The sequence below is a fragment of the Salvia splendens genome, chromosome 11 (genome assembly GCF_004379255.2).
Source record: "Salvia splendens isolate huo1 chromosome 11, SspV2, whole genome shotgun sequence".
Taxonomy (NCBI): domain Eukaryota; kingdom Viridiplantae; phylum Streptophyta; class Magnoliopsida; order Lamiales; family Lamiaceae; genus Salvia; species Salvia splendens.
The window spans coordinates 14,580,977-14,599,145 of NC_056042.1; the positions used below are offsets into that span (position 1 = coordinate 14,580,977).

Sequence of the window (18,169 nt, forward strand, 5' to 3'; positions counted from 1 at the left end):
GAGATGATGGGCCACCTCAACCAAATTGAGGTCTTGGGAGGGACCATCGATCCCGAGTCCCAGGTGACTATCATCCTTCAAAGTCTTCCCCCTAGCTTCCAACAGTTCAACCTCAACTTCGAGATGAACAAAAGGAATTACACCTTGGCAGAGCTGTTGACTGAACTTCAGTCGGCAGAGGACCTTATGGTCCAGGCTAAGGCGGCCATGATGATTTCGGCGCCTCATTCCTCTGGCTTAAAGCCTAGCAAAGGAAAAAGGCAGGCACCGAACTCAGGACTGGCCAAGATAGCTAAGGGAAAGAAGAAGAAGAGGGCTAACAAGAAGGCCACGGGGAAGTGTTTCAAGTGTGGAGAGAAGGGGCATTGGAAGCCAGACTGTCCTAAACGGGGCAAGGCTATAGGTATGCACCAAGCTCTAGTAGTCGAGTCTTGTTTGACTTCGACATCAATCTGCACTTGGGTTATTGACACAAGAGCCACTGATCATATTTGTTTTGATCCTGACTTAATGCAGGTGACAAGACGGCTACATGATCGCGAGATCGAAGTCCAGCTGGGCGACGCTACCAAAGTGGCAGCCGTTGCAGCGGGAGATATTTATTTGCGTTTTAGTAGTGATAGATTTTTTATTTTGAAGAATGTTTTGTTGATACCTTCTTTTAGAAGAAATTTAATTCAGTTTCTAAATTGGTTTATGATGGATATTCGATTTCTTTTAATGACAACTGCGTTATTAAGAAAGATGGTTCTTATATCTGTGGTGGTATCATGGAAAACAATCTGTACACAATCACTTCTACAAGTTTAATAATCGCAAATCAGAACTCAATACAAAATCAAAAATTTCAAAGAAACGAAAGGAACCTTCAAGTTCAATGAGCAAAACGTACTTGTGGCACCTTAGACTTGGTCATGCCAATGAAAGGAGGATCCATTCTCTTGTTCAACAAGATCTTGTCAAAGGTCTAGAGGAGGAACCTTTTCATAAGTGTGAGTCATGCTTAGAAGGCAAGATGACCAAGAGGCCTTTTAAGGCTAAGGGCAATAGGGCCAAGGAAGTACTTGAGCTCGTTCATTCCGATGTATGTGGACTAATGTCTACTGAGGCAAGAGGTGGTTTTCGATACTTCATTACATTTATTGATGACGTCTCGAAAATTGGATATGTCTATTTGATGCGTCACAAGTCAGAGTTTTTTGACAAGTTTAAAGACTTTAAGACTCTTGTGGAGAAGTATCATGGAAAGAATATCAAATGCATACGATATGATCGTGGATGCAAATACCTCAGTGCCGAATTTTTGGACTACTTATCGGAGTCGGGAATTGAATCCCAACTGACTGCGCCGGGCACGCCCCAGCAGAACGGCGTGGCGAAAAGAAGGAATAGGACCTTGTTAAACATGGTCTGTTCGATGATGAGTTTTGCACGATTACCTATTTCATTTTGGGGACATGCCTTGCTTTATGCAAGTCACATTTTAGACAATTTACCATCAAAATCCGTACCTAAAACTCCAGATGAATTGTGGATTGGGCGTAAGCCCAATCTAGCACATCTTAAGGTGCTGCCTGGCTCATGTATTGGAAAAGGATCCAACTAAGCTAGGATCAAGGACGGAGGTATGTTTGTTTATAGGGTACCCTAGAGGGACGAAAGGCTATGAATTCTTTAGCCTCCGAGACAAGAAAGTCATTGTGAGTACTCACGCGACATTCTTAGAGGAAGACTATGTAATGAATCATAAACCCAGCAGTGAAGTGGCTCTTGATGAGCTAACTTCTGTCACAAGTTCCATTAACCAAGAACAAGTACCAAGTGTACAAACAATTCCCGAAACTTCAACTTCTACTCAAAATATTGTAGTGTCGCGCCGCAGTGGGAGGGTCTCGCAAGAGTCGGACAGATACATTGGTTTGGGAGAATCTATGGATCACTCCTAGGACAGCAATGTATTAGATCCTTGGAACTTTGCGGAGGCTCAGGTAGATGTAGATCATTGCGAATGGGTGAAAGCAATGGATTCGGAACTATAATCTATGATAGACAAAGACGTCTACGATTTGTCCGTCCTACCCGAAGGCAGTACTGCATTGGGAGCAAGTGGATATATAAACGTAAACGTGGACCCGATGGACGAGTTAAAGTCTTCAAAGCAAGACTAGTGGCCAAGGGGTATACCCAAAAGGAAGGCATCGATTATGATGAGACCTTCTCCCCAGTGGACATGCTCAAATCGATCCGGATACTGTTGTCTATTGCAGCTTATATGGATTGGGATGTATGGCAGATGGATGTTAAGACTGCGTTTCTAAATGGCAGTCTTGAGGAGACCATCTACATGGAACAACCCGAAGGATATGCCATAAAGGGCAAAGACCACATGGTTTGGAAGCTTAAGAAGGCCATTTATGGCCTCAAGCAAGCATCTAGATCGTGGAACCAATGTTTCGATCAAACTGTTTGCAAGTTTGGATTCGAAAAGTGCCCAAGTGAAAGCTGCGTGTATAAGAAAGTTGATAAGGGGAATGTAGTGTTCTTAGTTTTATATGTAGATGACATTCTTCTAATTGGAAACAATAAAAAGATGTTGTCATCAGTTCGAACATGGTTATCAAACCAGTTCGAGATGAAGGATATGGGAGACGCGGGACACATCCTCAGGATCAAGGTTCTTCGGAATCGAGAGAAGAAGATGTTGTGCTTAGCTCAAGAATCTTACATCCAAACAGTACTTAGTCATTTTAGCATGCAGGATGCCAAGAAAGGTTTCTTACCTTTTAGACATGGCATCCATTTATCTCAAGAGATGTGCCCTAAAACGCCGTCTGAGATACATGAAATGAGAAGGATTCCATATGCTTCGGCAGTTGGAAGTCTCATGTATGCTATGCTTTGTACTAGACCTGATATTTGCTTTGCTGTTGGAATGGTGGCAAGATATCAGTCGAATCCGGGCCGATGATATTGGACTGCCGTAAAGAACATACTCAAGTACCTTAAACGGACTAAGGACTATGCTCTAGTTTACAATGAAGCCGAGAGCTGTCCTTTGGGATATACTGACTCAGACTTTCAAGCTGATCAGGACTCGAGAAAATCTAATTCAGGATATGTGTTCACCTTAGGAGGTGGAGCCGTAATTTGGAAGAGTGTGAAGCAAAAATGCATCGTGGACTCGAATCTGCCCAAGAGCATCACCATTTATGTGGCCGCTTCGGAGGCTGCAAAAGAGGTTGTATGGTTCAAGAACTTCCTTATGGATTTAGGTGTGGTTTCGAATCTGCCCAAGAGCATCACCATTTATTGTGACAATTCTGGTGCTGTGACAAACTCGAAAGAACTAAGAGCTCACAAAGCGAGCAAACACATAGAGCGAAAGTATCATATCATTAGAGATATAGTGCAGAGAGGAGACATAAAAGTGGTCAAGATTGCGGTAGAGAACAACCTGGCAGATCCTTTTACAAAGGCTTTGGCGGTGAAACCGTTCGACTGCCACGTTGAAGGGATGGGAGTTCGACTCATTCAAGACCTCAACTCGCTTTCAGTATAAGTGGGAGAAATTTAGACGTGTGAACTACCATTTTGTACACTCGAAAGCTGTTTTGAGTATAAGTGGGAGATTGTTAGGGTTTTGTATACTAGAAATCACCTTTCGAGTGATTGCATACTGTAAAACTCTAATGGTTATTTTCCAATAAATGCAACAGATTATTTTTGTCATAATGTTGTTATGTTTTACATTTAATGGTTGTTTATTACATATTTAAATGTATAAGCAAACGTAACAAAGTCTAAGTCTTTGTTTTAGTAGACCGGTTGTGGGCGTCGTCCAATTTAAGGTAACACGGTCAGTTCTAAACAAAGAATAATAAGAATTTCACAACCTAGATAGGCCTAGACTACGTATCGCGAAAGGTTGCAATGTCAGTCCGATTATTTTTAAGCCTTATTGAAATAAGATGACGTTGGTGTGGTATAGAACTGAATGTATCTAACAACAAGACGAGTCTTTATGCTATCTACTGAAAGACGAGGTCTAGATAATTAATTTCTTAATCAATATACGTTAGCATTGGGCATACAATATTGAGTATCCACTACTTTGACTTACCAAATGTGCGGGTTTTTCGTAACCCAACGATCCAGGTATATTGGGTAGTGGTGATCATTATCTAGAGGTGCTAGGATTGCTATTATGTTGAAACGTGCGCGAGGAGAGTCTCGTTTGATAACATCCACAAGAGGAGCTCGAAACAAGGTTTTATTATTCGGAACCTAGCTAGTTGGAGTTTAATTACTCTATGAATAATAAATAAGAGTTTCTTGCTAAGTCCACTCTTGGAGAATAAAATATGTTAATTAATTAAGTCCATAGCAGACAATAATTAATTAATGGATGTTTCTATCTTAAGCACGGAAAATAAATTGAACGCGAATAAAGGAAATCCAGAATACTTTTAATTTCGAATTTGGAAAGGCAGTGCAATATTACTTCTGTAGTGGCTGCTTGTAATATTCCAATATAAGCTTATATTAAATTGTGGGTTCAATTTAATTGGTAAAAAGCTAATTGGGTGAGGCCTGATTCAAATTCTTCCTTAGATCCCTGACTGGGCCCAATATGTGACTTATATAAATAGGAGAATAAAGGAGACAGAAAAGACACCTTTTTCCACTCACAAATTTTCGTCCACTCACAAATTTTCCTCCGTGAGCTGAGTTCTGTCTTCGTTATTCAAGTCCTAATACGTTGGTGAGATTTGCCCACACAAATATCGGCGTATAGTCCGGGACACCAGTCAGAAGATCTGAGGTCTTGTATTGAAGATCTTCACTTGGAGACGGAGCGAGCCATCATCGATTCTTGATTGAATCAACGAGGTAAATTGGCTAATTCCGTAGTAAGCATGTTTTAGGGATTTTATATGCTAAAGCATGTTTTAATTCAAGTTATGAGAATGATACATGTGAAAATTGCGCGAATATAATTTGTCTAAATAATCTGCTAAATAGATCAAATTCATGTGATCGGATATTGAACGCACGCTTCCGCTGCCAACCCCTTCACTGGCAACTTTCTCCTTTTCAACAGGAGGTTCTTTGGAAACCTTCTTCTTACCTTTGGCCTTTTCCAAAACTTCTTCCCTCTTTTTTAAAACTTCATCATCTCCGGTTTCACCATGTATATCCTCCATGACATTGGATATTATGGCACATGCTCTTTCGTCCTTTCATTCAAAAATATAAATTGTTATTGACATAAGGGATATTATTTTACCCAATGGAACTCATATTATCAGCCAAAAGTATCATTTTATCAGCCAAAAATCTAAAGCTATCATTATGAAACAAAAATTTCATTTTATCACTGAACTTATCATTTTATCCACAGAAACTATCATTTTATTCCACGAAACTATCATTTTATCATTTTATGAAAAATTATCATTTTATCATTTGAATCTATCATTTTATGATGCATAAGTATCATTTTATCACTGAACTCTATCATTTTACCCACTGAAACTATCATTTTATTCAACTAAACTATCATTTTATCATTTTATGCAAAAATATCATTTTATCGTTTGAAACTATCATTTTATGATCCAAAAGTATCATTTTTCAAATAAAACAGAGCAACCAAAAAACATCATCAAACCTATATCATCTTAACCATATAAACAATCATTTTATGTACTTAAACTATCTTTTTAAAAGTTACCTCAAATTCATCATTGAGAGACAATTCAACTTCTTTCTCTGGAACTTTTTCCTTCTCTTCTCGAGCTGCTTTATTAGCCATTTCCTTCTCTGGAAGTTTTTCCTTCTCCATATCCTTTTTCCGATTAAAATTTTCATTCTCATCAGGAGTTTGGTCATATTCGGGTATGAGAGTGAAGGTAGGGAACTCATTCCTATTTTTCAGAATAAATGCCCTCTCAGCAGCTTTAGTCAGCTCAATCATGATATCGATCCATTCAGGATCATCAATTTCGTCATTGCTCATAGCATGTGACATTAATTTCTGACTTTCTGTAACATCTGCACACCTTCCTCTCTCACTCCCATTGCGTTTCTTCTTGTATCGTATATTATCTTAAAGCTATCAAGCTTCCTCAGTTCACCCGGCGCTCCTTCTGTAATAGCCGAGACCTAGATTCTCGAGGATTTTTAAGAAATAAAAACCAGCTTTTATTTAACGAATGAAATAGTATTTTCATTTCTTGAGAAAGGGTACAAATTACAGTTTTCAGAATCTCAAACTAAAGTTACAATCTTTGACGACGAAAATAAAAGTCGAGCTACACTTTTACATTTAGAAATCCCTAAGGGCTACTTCGGCCTTCGTCAAGGGCCGTCTCGGCCCCAGATATTCAAGCGAGCCGGGAGGGCGAGACCACGAGGGGAGACAGCCTCGTTGGCCAGCCGCAACTCCTGCCAAAGCGCAAAATAACGAGAATTAGATGCATGAAATAGAGACAACTAAAAGAAGTATAAAAAGGGAAGGGTAATACTACCTTTCCAGAGATGAGGAAGTGCTTGGGCTAAAGGGAGCAAGCCCAGCCGGCACCCTTCCCCAGCAGCTGCAGGGGCCCAGAAAGGCTGTGTTAGACCAGCTTGTACCCTCCCTCTTTTCCACCAGCCATTGTCAAGAATATCCATAGCAAATCTCAGCCTTTTAGTACACCTGCAAAAAGGAGATAAAACTCATGAACGAGCTAAGGTACAATGCAGCACAAAAACACCAAAATCAGTTATAATAATCAGAGTATAGCCAGGAGCTATAAGCTCATCCAGCCCACGAGTACACTCTGCGAAATGGCTGCAGAGGTAACAGCCAAATCAGCTAAGCATGGACTGCTCCCTAGCCAGAGATAACAGCCTTTCTCAGGCTTTCGGTTAGGCCACAAATAATAAATAAGGCCACAGCCTCTGCCTTCCTCATCACAAAATCAATCACAAAATAGTGAAGTAAGGCAGAGAGGACCGAAGCAGCAAGGGGAGTGAGGGAGACGAGGAACCGAGCTTGAGATAGCAGCCAAAATCAACACACAGCAGGTAATCTCCCAACAACTCAGTTGCATCATATAGCGCACAAATAGCTAAAGCATGAGAACTTAGGGGCAGAAACTCAAGAACATAGGAGTATGTCCTAGAGCCCCATATCATAACAAAAATCAGTAACATAGAAACAATGTCACGACCGCCCATACAAGGGGTACCACAAACGCGGCGATCGTGACCGACATGCATGGATTTCAATTAAAAAAACACTTAATTAATTTTGAAGAAAGGAAAACAACTTAGTTTAAAGATTTTAACGTTATTATTTTTTTGAAAGGACATAAGATAAAAGAATACTTTTAAAAAAAAGGACAACGGAAAAGTTAGACTTAAGAAATACATCAATTAAAAGTTTAAGTAAAACCCGCATTAAACTTAAATCTCAGAGAAAACCATTTTCAAAAGACAACGTAGATGCACGTTTAAAACCTAACACCACCATACATGTTCCAACACTAAAACGAAAAGCTTAAGATCTTAAGACATAAATTAAAACATAGCAGCGGATAAATAAGGTTCAAGGAGAGTCAAGGATCACGCCTATGTATGACGACACAACGTATCCTAAGTTCTCTAGCCAGCTCAACATCCACCGCAACATCCCGCTCAACCTGCAAAATTTTAAAAAGAAATTGCAGGGCTGAGTACTTGTTGTACTCAATGGGCTCATGCCGAAAATATTTATCAAGTTATGTCATCCATACCAGTGATCTCGAGTTTTATACGCAGTAAAGAAAAATATCACGAGAACACAAAAAGTTTCATAGACTGGCCAGTCAAATAATCTCCCCACTTTTCACATCAATCCAACAATCACAATCACAGTGCGACGAAAGTGTGGCCACACTATTCGCCCACGAGACCGGCCGACTTGCAAGGACGGCTCACGATCCCACCAGTGTACACAGCCCGATAGGGTTTACGGCCCTACTCGGACCCGAATTCGTTTCACATATACAGCCATATAGCCTAACGGAGTAAACTCATACGAACTAGGCATCAGGCACACAATCTCATAACAAAACAGTCCATGGCATGACATAACAGTTAAACCACCCTTATATCTCCACATAATATTTTCAGAAAAGTAAAGAGGTTTGAAAGAAAGCCCACCTCGTTCTCTTAGCAAAATCACAACCCAACTTAGCAACTCTCGATCCTCGAGTTCACGAAAACACAACACCCTTGTCAACGACAACACAAGTCAGCCTCACACAAAAACATACTACTATGCATGTCCTATCGCTTCACTCTCATTGTTCTCATCAATCCCAAAGCCCAACATACATCACAAGGGTATAAAACACACGTAACACATTTCAACTTATCGCAAGTGATTTCAACATTTAAACACGTTCCTTGCACATACATGCATCATATAGCACTTTTAAACTTGAAACTAAGTGTCATTTAATCAAGGCAGAAAACTGGCAGAATTGCGCGACCGTTTTGTAAAAATCACTTTAAATTCACCCGACCTCAAAACATGCTAATTTTTTGGTCACGATACAGAGGACACATTCAAGTTCATCCATGAAAATTTTCATATCGAAATCACGTCATTTAGTCAGTCATATCACATATTGAACTCTCTGGTCGGAACATACGATTTCCGACAGTATTGCGCAGTTCATTTGAAAAATTCACCATAATTTCATACGATGCCCAAAAAGGCTGAAAATTTTACACAATACAGAAGACACATCAAATATTCATATCGTTCAAGAATCACATCAATCGGAGTTCATTTGGTCAGTCAAACAGAAAACGAAACATTCATGACGAGAACTCGCGTTTCTGGCAGATTTGCGCAGTCGACTTCAAACATTTATTAAAAATTCATTTTTCGATAAAACAGGTTGAAATTCACACGAGACACCGAAAACATCTTGAAGTTTACTCAGTAAAAATTTCGTAGCAAAATTCGTTCGTTTGATGCGTCGACTACAGATCATAAGTCACTGGTCGAGCATCACAGAATTCTGGTTCAAATCCGAAAATAGGGTTTTTAAATTTCCACAACGAAAACACCGATTCTTCATGCTCGAAAACACATCATCATGCTTACACATTCCTCAAACACATATTTGCATACCAACTCATATTTTTCACAATTATTTCGATCCAATCACATGTGAATTCAACCAACAACGCAAAACCAAACAAGTTCATACGAACATACAATTCCCTCCCGTTAAAACTTTCGATCTATCGAACCTACGCTCTCTACATGCATGTAGGACTCAAAACATGGTTCAAAAACGGAAGAGGAGTAGAAGTGAGCAATTATACCTTCCTTTGACAAAAACCAATCGGTAGAAGCGAAGAACAAGGCGATTCGTCGGAGATTCTTGAAGGAAACTCCAATGGATGCAAGAATAAGCTTGAATGGAGGTTTTTGGAGATGGGAGAGTGGGGAAGAAGGCAAAACCGTGTGGGAGTGAGGGTGAGGAGAGAGTGGCGTGAAAAAGAAATAGTGGCTAGGGTTAAGGCTTTTAATATTTATAGTCTAGGTTAAAATCCCACACCTAATGAATTAATTAAATTGTGGGAGGAATAAATTAAATAAAAAAAATCTCCCAATTAGAGCACAAAGTAGGCGTGCATAATGAGGGGGGGTTTAATTCAATATTTGCTTATTTAATAACAATGAGATATAGCAATATTTACTTGGAGAGAATATTCATAAATTAGGAAATAAAGGTGAATATTCCATAAACAAGGGAACAAAAATAAATTAAATCTCCAAGTAGGAATTAATGTGGTGGGGGCCGAGAATTTCAAGAGGAAATTTGTACAAGGAAATTATTTAAATCCCCAATTAAATAGAATAGGATTTAAATTTGGTAATTCCTTTATGGAAAAAGGCTCCCATAAAAAGGCAATAATTAATTAAATTCCCACAAGGAAAATAAATGCCTAGGGGCGTGTGATATGGAGGAACAATAGAAGAAAAATATTCACATCCTCAATTAATTAGGCATAGGAATTTATTTGAATAAAAAGGGATCCCACAAATTAGGAAACAAATAAATTACTCTCCAACTTTATTGGAGGGGGCCGAAATTGATAGGCTAAATAGCCAAGGAAAAATACCCCAACTCTCTATTTATTTTGGGTGAAGAAATAAATTATCACATGATTTAATTGGATTAAATTCAAAGGAAGGGAGTCAATAAAGCACCAATTAATCAAGGGATTAATTCATTCTCCTATAGGAGATTTTCGAAAACTCCCAAGGAAAAATAAAATGGAGTTCGAATTTCTTGTAGTATAATTTACGGTCCATGGGTTTGGATTTAATTTGGATTAAAGTCCCAAAATAATTTAATTAAATCCACAAAAGAAGTACTATCTCAATAATTAGGAAGGGCCGAATATTTCAATAAATTGACTTGAGAAAGAATAAATGCATGATCCTATTAATTATTTCCCCATATTGGAATGACATAAAGTCTCAAGCTCATCATTCACATTAACCACGACAATTTATTTCACGCAAAGCACTTAATCACATAAAATCAAACGTTTCAAAATTCCAAAATTCCAATAACATAATAAAAAGGGTCACAAAAGTTTGGGATGTTACATCCTTCCCCTCTAAACAGAAATTTCGTCCCGAAATTTAATCGTCTCACATAAACAGCTTGGGAAACTTTTCTTTCATCTTATCTTCTAACTCCCACGTAGCTTCTTCGGGGCCATGGTGCTTCCACAACACCTTCACTGACGCTATCGACTTGTTTCGTAGCTCTTGTACCTTTCGATCTAGGATTGCTTCGGGCCTTTCCTCGTAGCTCATGTCGGGGGTTAGGATCACTTCCTCTTGGTGAATCACATGTTTGGGGTCAAACACGTACTTGCGCAACTGCGACACGTGGAACACGTTATGCACGTTTCCAAAGCTGGGAGGTAACGCCAAACGATACGCTACAGGACCTACTTCGTCGATGATCTCGTACGGTCCCACAAAACGCGGTTTCAGCTTGCCCTTCACTCCAAATCTCACAACTCCTCTCGTCGGGGACACTTTCAAGAACACTTTGTCACCAACGTCGAATTTGATTTCCGTTCGACGTACGTCCGCATACGACTTCTGTCTATCTTGAGCTTCCTTGATCCTTGCGCGGATTTGATGCACAATTTCAGTCATCTCCTTTATAGCATCGGGCCCTAACATCTTTCTCTCGCCGACTTCATCCCAGTAAAGTGGGGATTGACACTTCCTGCCATACAAGGCTTCGTATGGGGCCATATCGATCGTCGCTTGATAGCTATTGTTGTAGGCGAATTCAACCAAAGGTAGAACCGTTTCCCAACTTTCCCCTCGATCTAAGACGACAGCTCGCAACATATCTTCAAGTGTCTGAATCGTCCTCTCTGATTGCCCGTCCGATTGCGGGTGATAAGCAGTACTAAAATTCAACTGTGTGCCCAATTCGCGTTGCAAACTCATCCAAAACTTTGATGTGAACTTCGTATCGCGGTCGGATACAATGGTCTTTGGCACTCCATGCAATCGCACAATCTCGTTCACGTAGAGCTTTGCTAGTTTGTCCGCGCCATAAGTAATCTTAATCGGTAAGAAGTGCGCGCTTTTAGTAAGTCGATCAATGATCACCCAGATCGCAGTGTTGCCCTTCGGTGACCTTGGCAAACCCGTCACGAAATCCATAGCTAGATGCTCCCACTTCCATTCAGGAATTTCGAGCGGTTGCAGCTTCCCATATGGCCGTTGGTGTAAGGCCTTCACTTGTTGGCATGCTAGACATCGTTCCACAAAAGACGCTACGTCTCCTTTCATTCCATTCCACCAAAACCGTTGTTTCAAATCCCGATACATCTTCGTGCTTCCGGGGTGTGCGGTGTAAGGCGTGTCGTGCGCTTCACTCAAAATCTCCTCTTTTAGCACCTCATCGCTCGGCACACACAATCGTCCATCGTACGTCAAGGCATTATCCGCCTCCTCACGGTAATGATCAAGCTCCTCGGCTCGCACCTTCGCACGTAACTCCTCCAACTTTCCATCACGTCGCTGGGCTTCTATGAGCTTGGTCCTCAAATCTGGCTCAATCACTAGCGTCGCCAAACTTGCACCTACTGTCTCGGGCGCTTTTACTATCTCCAAACTCATCTTGTCGAACTCGTGAATCAACGCTTCCTCTTGCGTTAGGAAATAAGCTAGTTGAGGTTGGTTCTTCCTACTCAAGGCATCGGCGACCACGTTCGCCTTGCCCGGATGGTAATTAATACCGCAGTCATAGTCCTTCACGACCTCTAACCAACGCCGTTGTCGCATGTTTAGCTCCTTCTGCTCGAAGAAGTACTTGAGACTCTTGTGATCCGTATAGATTTCGCATCTTACTCCATAGAGATGATGTCTCCAAATTTTCAGCGCGTGCACCACTGCTGCTAACTCCAAATCATGCGTCGGAAAATTCAACTCATTTGGTCTCAACTGTCGGGAAGCATATGCTATCACCTTCCCATCCTGCATCAACACGCATCCTAGTCCTACTTTTGACGCGTCCGTGTAGACGGCGAAGTCCTTGTCGGGTTCTGGTACCGCTAGGACTGGTGCTGTAGTCAATTTCTCCTTCAACAGTTGGAAACTCGCCTCGCACTCTGGCGTCCAAACTACCTTGATTCCCTTCTTTAGTAGTTGCGTCATCGGTCTCGCAATCTTAGAGAATCCTTCAATGAAGCGTCGATAATATCCCGCCAATCCCAAGAAACTGCGGATTTCACTTGGCGTTTTCGGCGATTTCCAATTCTGTACGGCCTCGACCTTTGCTGGGTCTACTTGAATCCCATTTGCCGTCACAATATGGCCAAGGAAGTTCACTCGAGTCAGCCAAAACTCACACTTACTAAACTTGGCATAAAGTTTCTCTCTTTGCAACGTTTCCAACACTGTTCGTAGGTGCTGTCCATGCTCCTCCTCGTTCTTCGAGTATACCAACACGTCGTCGATGAAGACTAACACAAACTTGTCAAGATACTCGTGGAAAACTCGGTTCATCAAGTCCATAAAAACGGCTGGGGCGTTGGTCAGACCAAACGGCATCACTACGAACTCATAATGGCCATAACGAGTGCGAAAAGCAGTCTTAGGCACATCCTCTCGTCGGACCTTTAGTTGATGATACCCTGATCTCAAATCCATTTTCGAGAATACGCCCGCTCCTCGAAGCTGGTCAAACAAGTCGTCAATCCTTGGCAGTGGGTACTTATTCTTTAAAGTCATCTTGTTGAGCTCACGATAGTCGATGCACATTCTCATCGTTCCGTCCTTCTTCTTAACGAACAGAACTGGCGCCCCCATGGTGACACACTGGGTCGAATGAAACCCAAGTCCAACAGTTCCTGCAACTGGACCTTCAACTCGGCCAACTCCTTAGGGGCCATTCGGTATGGCACCTTTGATACTGGCGCTGATCCTGGTTCTAAATCAATGGTGAACTCCACCTGTCTGTCGGGTGGCGGTCCTGGTAAAGCTTCGGGGAACACCTCGGGAAAATCTCGCACCACTGCCACGTCTTCCACCCTCAATTCTTTCTTTTCTTCCCCATTCAAGTATACCAGATACGCCGGACGTCCTTTCCTTATCATCGTAGTTGCTTGCAATGCGGAGATTATGGAGGTTCGTCGGTTCATGGAGATCCCATACAAGATAGTCGGCTCTTCGCCCGGGGCTTGAAAGGAAATCTGTCTCTCTTTACAGTAAATCGTTGCGTGGTTCTCGGTAAGCCAATCCATTCCCAAGATTATGTCTACGTTCTCCAAAGGCATAACGTGCAAGAGTTGAGCCACTACTCCTAGTTCTCCTAACACAAACTTTATGTTCGAGCAAGTTCTCACAATATCAATTAATCCTCCAACCGGTGAAGATACATTCAAACTCGATTCAAGCCTAACAGTAGGGAGTTCTAAGGCATTCGCACATGACATGGAAATAAAAGAATGCGAAGCACCCGTATCAAACAGCACAATAATAGGCAGTTGTTGGAGCGTTCCCATACCTGCCAAATTTTCCTTGTCCTTGATGGCTTGGGGTTCCTTCCCTTGATTCCCCTTGAGTGCATATGCCCTTGCTTGCTGTGGGGCCACTTGTCGGATTGGTTGAGGCTGCTGTGGTGGTCTCTGTCCTTGCCCATTCTTCACTCCACTTTTGTTATTGTTTGGGCATTCTCGAGACATGTGCCCGTTTCCACCGCAGGCATAACACCGAATGCCTCCAACTCGGCACTCCCCAACATGATGCTTGGAGCACCGATTACAGTAGGGTGTTCTCTGTGGGTTTCCCCTCTGTTGTGGCACAATTTGGCGCCCATGATTCTGTGGTTGCCGAAAAGTGGAGAAACGCCTCTTATTGTCAAAAGAAACTCGGTTTCCCTCCCATTTCCTCTTTTCTCTAAAGTTCGCTTGGGGTGCAGATGGGGTAGGGTTTGTTGTCCTCTCATTCTTGGGCAGTGCTTCCTCCACATCTAAGGCACAGCCCAGCACCTCGGAATAAGGAATTCCCCTCCGACTAGCCACTGCGACCCTTATCTCTGTCCTAAGGCCAGAACGGAACTTCGCGGCCATCTTCTCGTCTGTATCCACCAATTCTGGCGCATAGCGAGTCATCTCACATAGGGCGCGGTCGTACTCTGTGACCGTCATACTTCCTTGCTTCAACGTGTGGAACTCCACTACCTTCGCCCGCCGATAACTTTCCGGAACATACTTGTTGTACACCTCTTCCTTAAAATCCTCCCAAGTAAGCGCCTCACGGCGAGCGGGGGTCCATGGTTCTCTTCTTTGTTTCCCACCAAAAGTCAGCGGGTCCTGTCAGCTGATAAGTCACGCAGGCCAGGCGTTCTCTGTCCGTGCATCCCATGAACTCAAAGATACGCTCAATATCGCGCACCCATGCCTCCGCCTTCGGGGGCTCTCCCAATCCATCAAACTTAGGTGGGTTCTCTTTCCGAAAGGCTTTGATGTACTCCCTTTCGTTTGGTTGGGGTAGAGGTGGTGGTGGAGGCGGGGGTGGATTGCCGACACTTCCTTCCGTCTGCTCCCCCACATTGTTCTCCACACGCGGACCACGTCTACGTCTCGGGGGCATGTTGATCTAAAACACAAGTTAGCACCGTTGTGAGTACATCGTTATTAAAACATCATCGCTTTCATGCACGCGTACGATACGATAAAACACAATTACTTAAAAGCACGTGAAGAGGGAAACTTCCATAAACAACGTGGAAAGGAAAAACAAAAGCATTCGTTCGGAAAACAAAAAGGTGCTACTTCCACTGTCTTAACAACTTAAGGAAAAGAAAACAACATCACACATCTGTCTAGTGCTAATATCCTCTTCCGGGTCTTCTTCCTCTTCCGGGTCCTCTTCCTCTTCTACGTGGTACTCATCAATCATACGGAGATCTTCTTCGTCATCCATACTATCATCCGTGTTAACATCCACGTAGTCATCTTCAAAACCCGGGACCATGCCTTCTTGTGGTACGGCTTCTCTTACTGCCGTTGGTTTAACCTCGATCACATCTTTGTCTTCCCAAAAGGTCTCATCTTCTTCTTTCTCTGTCGATGGTGGTCGCTCGGAACATGAGTCAATCAAAGCACAGGTTAAGGCCTTTAGAAAACCTTTCATGTCGCCGGCCATCATCTGGTTTCTTGGTTCGTACCACGTGAACCGACTGGCTGTTGTTTCCAACCAAGACTCCCAATTGTCGGGCATCAACTCAATTAGTCTTCTTATGCCACCATAGGCCGTTACATGGTACCCGTAGACATCTCGCCATAGGGTCTCAAAACGGGCGACAACCTCTCTCAAAGCCTTGCCTTCCTCTCTCTCATAGTGGTCGTAATCGTAAATCGCTTGTCGCATTCTAGCACTATACTGACTGCTCTTAAGCGCGGTTTGTTTCGTTCGTACCATCTACGCGGAGACGAAAATTTCTTTTAAAACACCAAATTGTATTATTGTTTGAAAAAAGTTGTTAAGTTTGTCGCGTAGTTCGAAAGTTTGTCGTTGTCTTAACGTTTCATATCTTTGCATGCTATCGTTGTAGTATTTTCGCGCATAAAACACATTTAGCAACATCACTTAGTTCATACACACAAGTATTCATGCCATATCGGTATCACCTTTGCACATAAAATACATGTCTCAATTATCATGCCAATCATACTTGTACTTCCACGAAACCATGCTATTACAACATCATAATCATAAACATAGCACATGCTCAAGGTATTATGTCAATCATGCTCGTATAACCATTCCATTACAACTCATCCTCATGCATATCATTCACTCCCATGCATAAACTTGTCAATGCCATATCATATCATCATACATTTTCATGCACTACTCTTCCATACTCCCAACAATTTAAACATACCTCACTTTCATCGGTTGAGCGTGATGCTCTGGATGTTGAGCCTTCATGACACTTCTAGTCAAATAAGGGTTCACTAACTTAGACTTAAAGTGAAAGAAGACTCTCGGACCAGAGCGAAAGAACAAAGCTCTGATACCACTCTGTCACGACCGCCCATACAAGGGGTACCACAAACGCGGCGATCGTGACCGACATGCATGGATTTCAATTAAAAAAAAACTTAATTAATTTTGAAGAAAGGAAAACAACTTAGTTTAAAGATTTTAACGTTATTATTTTTTTGAAAGGACATAAGATAAAAGAATACTTTTAAAAAAAAAGGACAACGGAAAAGTTAGACTTAAGAAATACATCAATTAAAAGTTTAAGTAAAACCCGCATTAAACTTAAATCTCAGAGAAAACCATTTTCAAAAGACAACGTAGATGCACGTTTAAAACCTAACACCACCATACATGTTCCAACACTAAAACGAAAAGCTTAAGATCTTAAGACATAAATTAAAACATAGCAGCGGATAAAAGGGTTCAAGGAGAGTCAAGGATCACGCCTATGTATGACGACACAACGTATCCTAAGTTCTCTAGCCAGCTCAACATCCACCGCAACATCCCGCTCAACCTGCAAAATTTTAAAAAGAAATTGCAGGGCTGAGTACTTGTTGTACTCAATGGGCTCATGCCGAAAATATTTATCAAGTTATGTCATCCATACCAGTGATCTCGAGTTTTATACGCAGTAAAGAAAAATATCACGAGAACACAAAAAGTTTCATAGACTGGCCAGTCAAATAATCTCCCCACTTTTCACATCAATCCAACAATCACAATCACAGTGCGACGAAAGTGTGGCCACACTATTCGCCCACGAGACCGGCCGACTTGCAAGGACGGCTCACGATCCCACCAGTGTACACAGCCCGATAGGGTTTACGGCCCTACTCGGACCCGAATTCGTTTCACATATACAGCCATATAGCCTAACGGAGTAAACTCATACGAACTAGGCATCAGGCACACAATCTCATAACAAAACAGTCCATGCCATGACATAACAGTTAAACCACCCTTATATCTCCACATAATATTTTCAGAAAAGTAAAGAGGTTTGAAAGAAAGCCCACCTCGTTCTCTTAGCAAAATCACAACCCAACTTAGCAACTCTCGATCCTCGAGTTCACGAAAACACAACACCCTTGTCAACGACAACACAAGTCAGCCTCACACAAAAACATACTACTATGCATGTCCTATCGCTTCACTCTCATTGTTCTCATCAATCCCAAAGCCCAACATACATCACAAGGGTATAAAACACACGTAACACATTTCAACTTATCGCAAGTGATTTCAACATTTAAACACGTTCCTTGCACATACATGCATCATATAGCACTTTTAAACTTGAAACTAAGTGTCATTTAATCAAGGCAGAAAACTGGCAGAATTGCGCGACCGTTTTGTAAAAATCACTTTAAATTCACCCGACCTCAAAACATGCTAATTTTTTGGTCACGATACAGAGGACACATTCAAGTTCATCCATGAAAATTTTCATATCGAAATCACGTCATTTAGTCAGTCATATCACATATTGAACTCTCTGGTCGGAACATATGATTTCCGACAGTATTGCGCAGTTCATTTGAAAAATTCACCATAATTTCATACGATGCCCAAAAAGGC

The 18,169-nt window shown here is 41.7% G+C and overlaps 1 protein-coding gene across 1 annotated transcript; it reads right to left on the bottom strand.

The window, feature by feature from the left end:
* Nucleotides 1–6,207: 6,207 nt before the first annotated feature.
* On the bottom strand, nt 6,208–15,742 carry LOC121754479. Its single transcript, XM_042149828.1, has 5 exons — nt 15,407–15,742; nt 14,990–15,193; nt 14,100–14,907; nt 6,531–6,700; nt 6,208–6,447 (listed from the first exon to the last, which is right to left on the bottom strand). Exons 1-4 carry the CDS (start codon nt 15,740–15,742, stop codon nt 6,684–6,686), a joined length of 1,365 nt encoding a protein of 454 aa, XP_042005762.1. The 3' UTR covers nt 6,208–6,447; nt 6,531–6,683.
* Between the last annotated feature and the right edge of the window lie 2,427 nt (nt 15,743–18,169).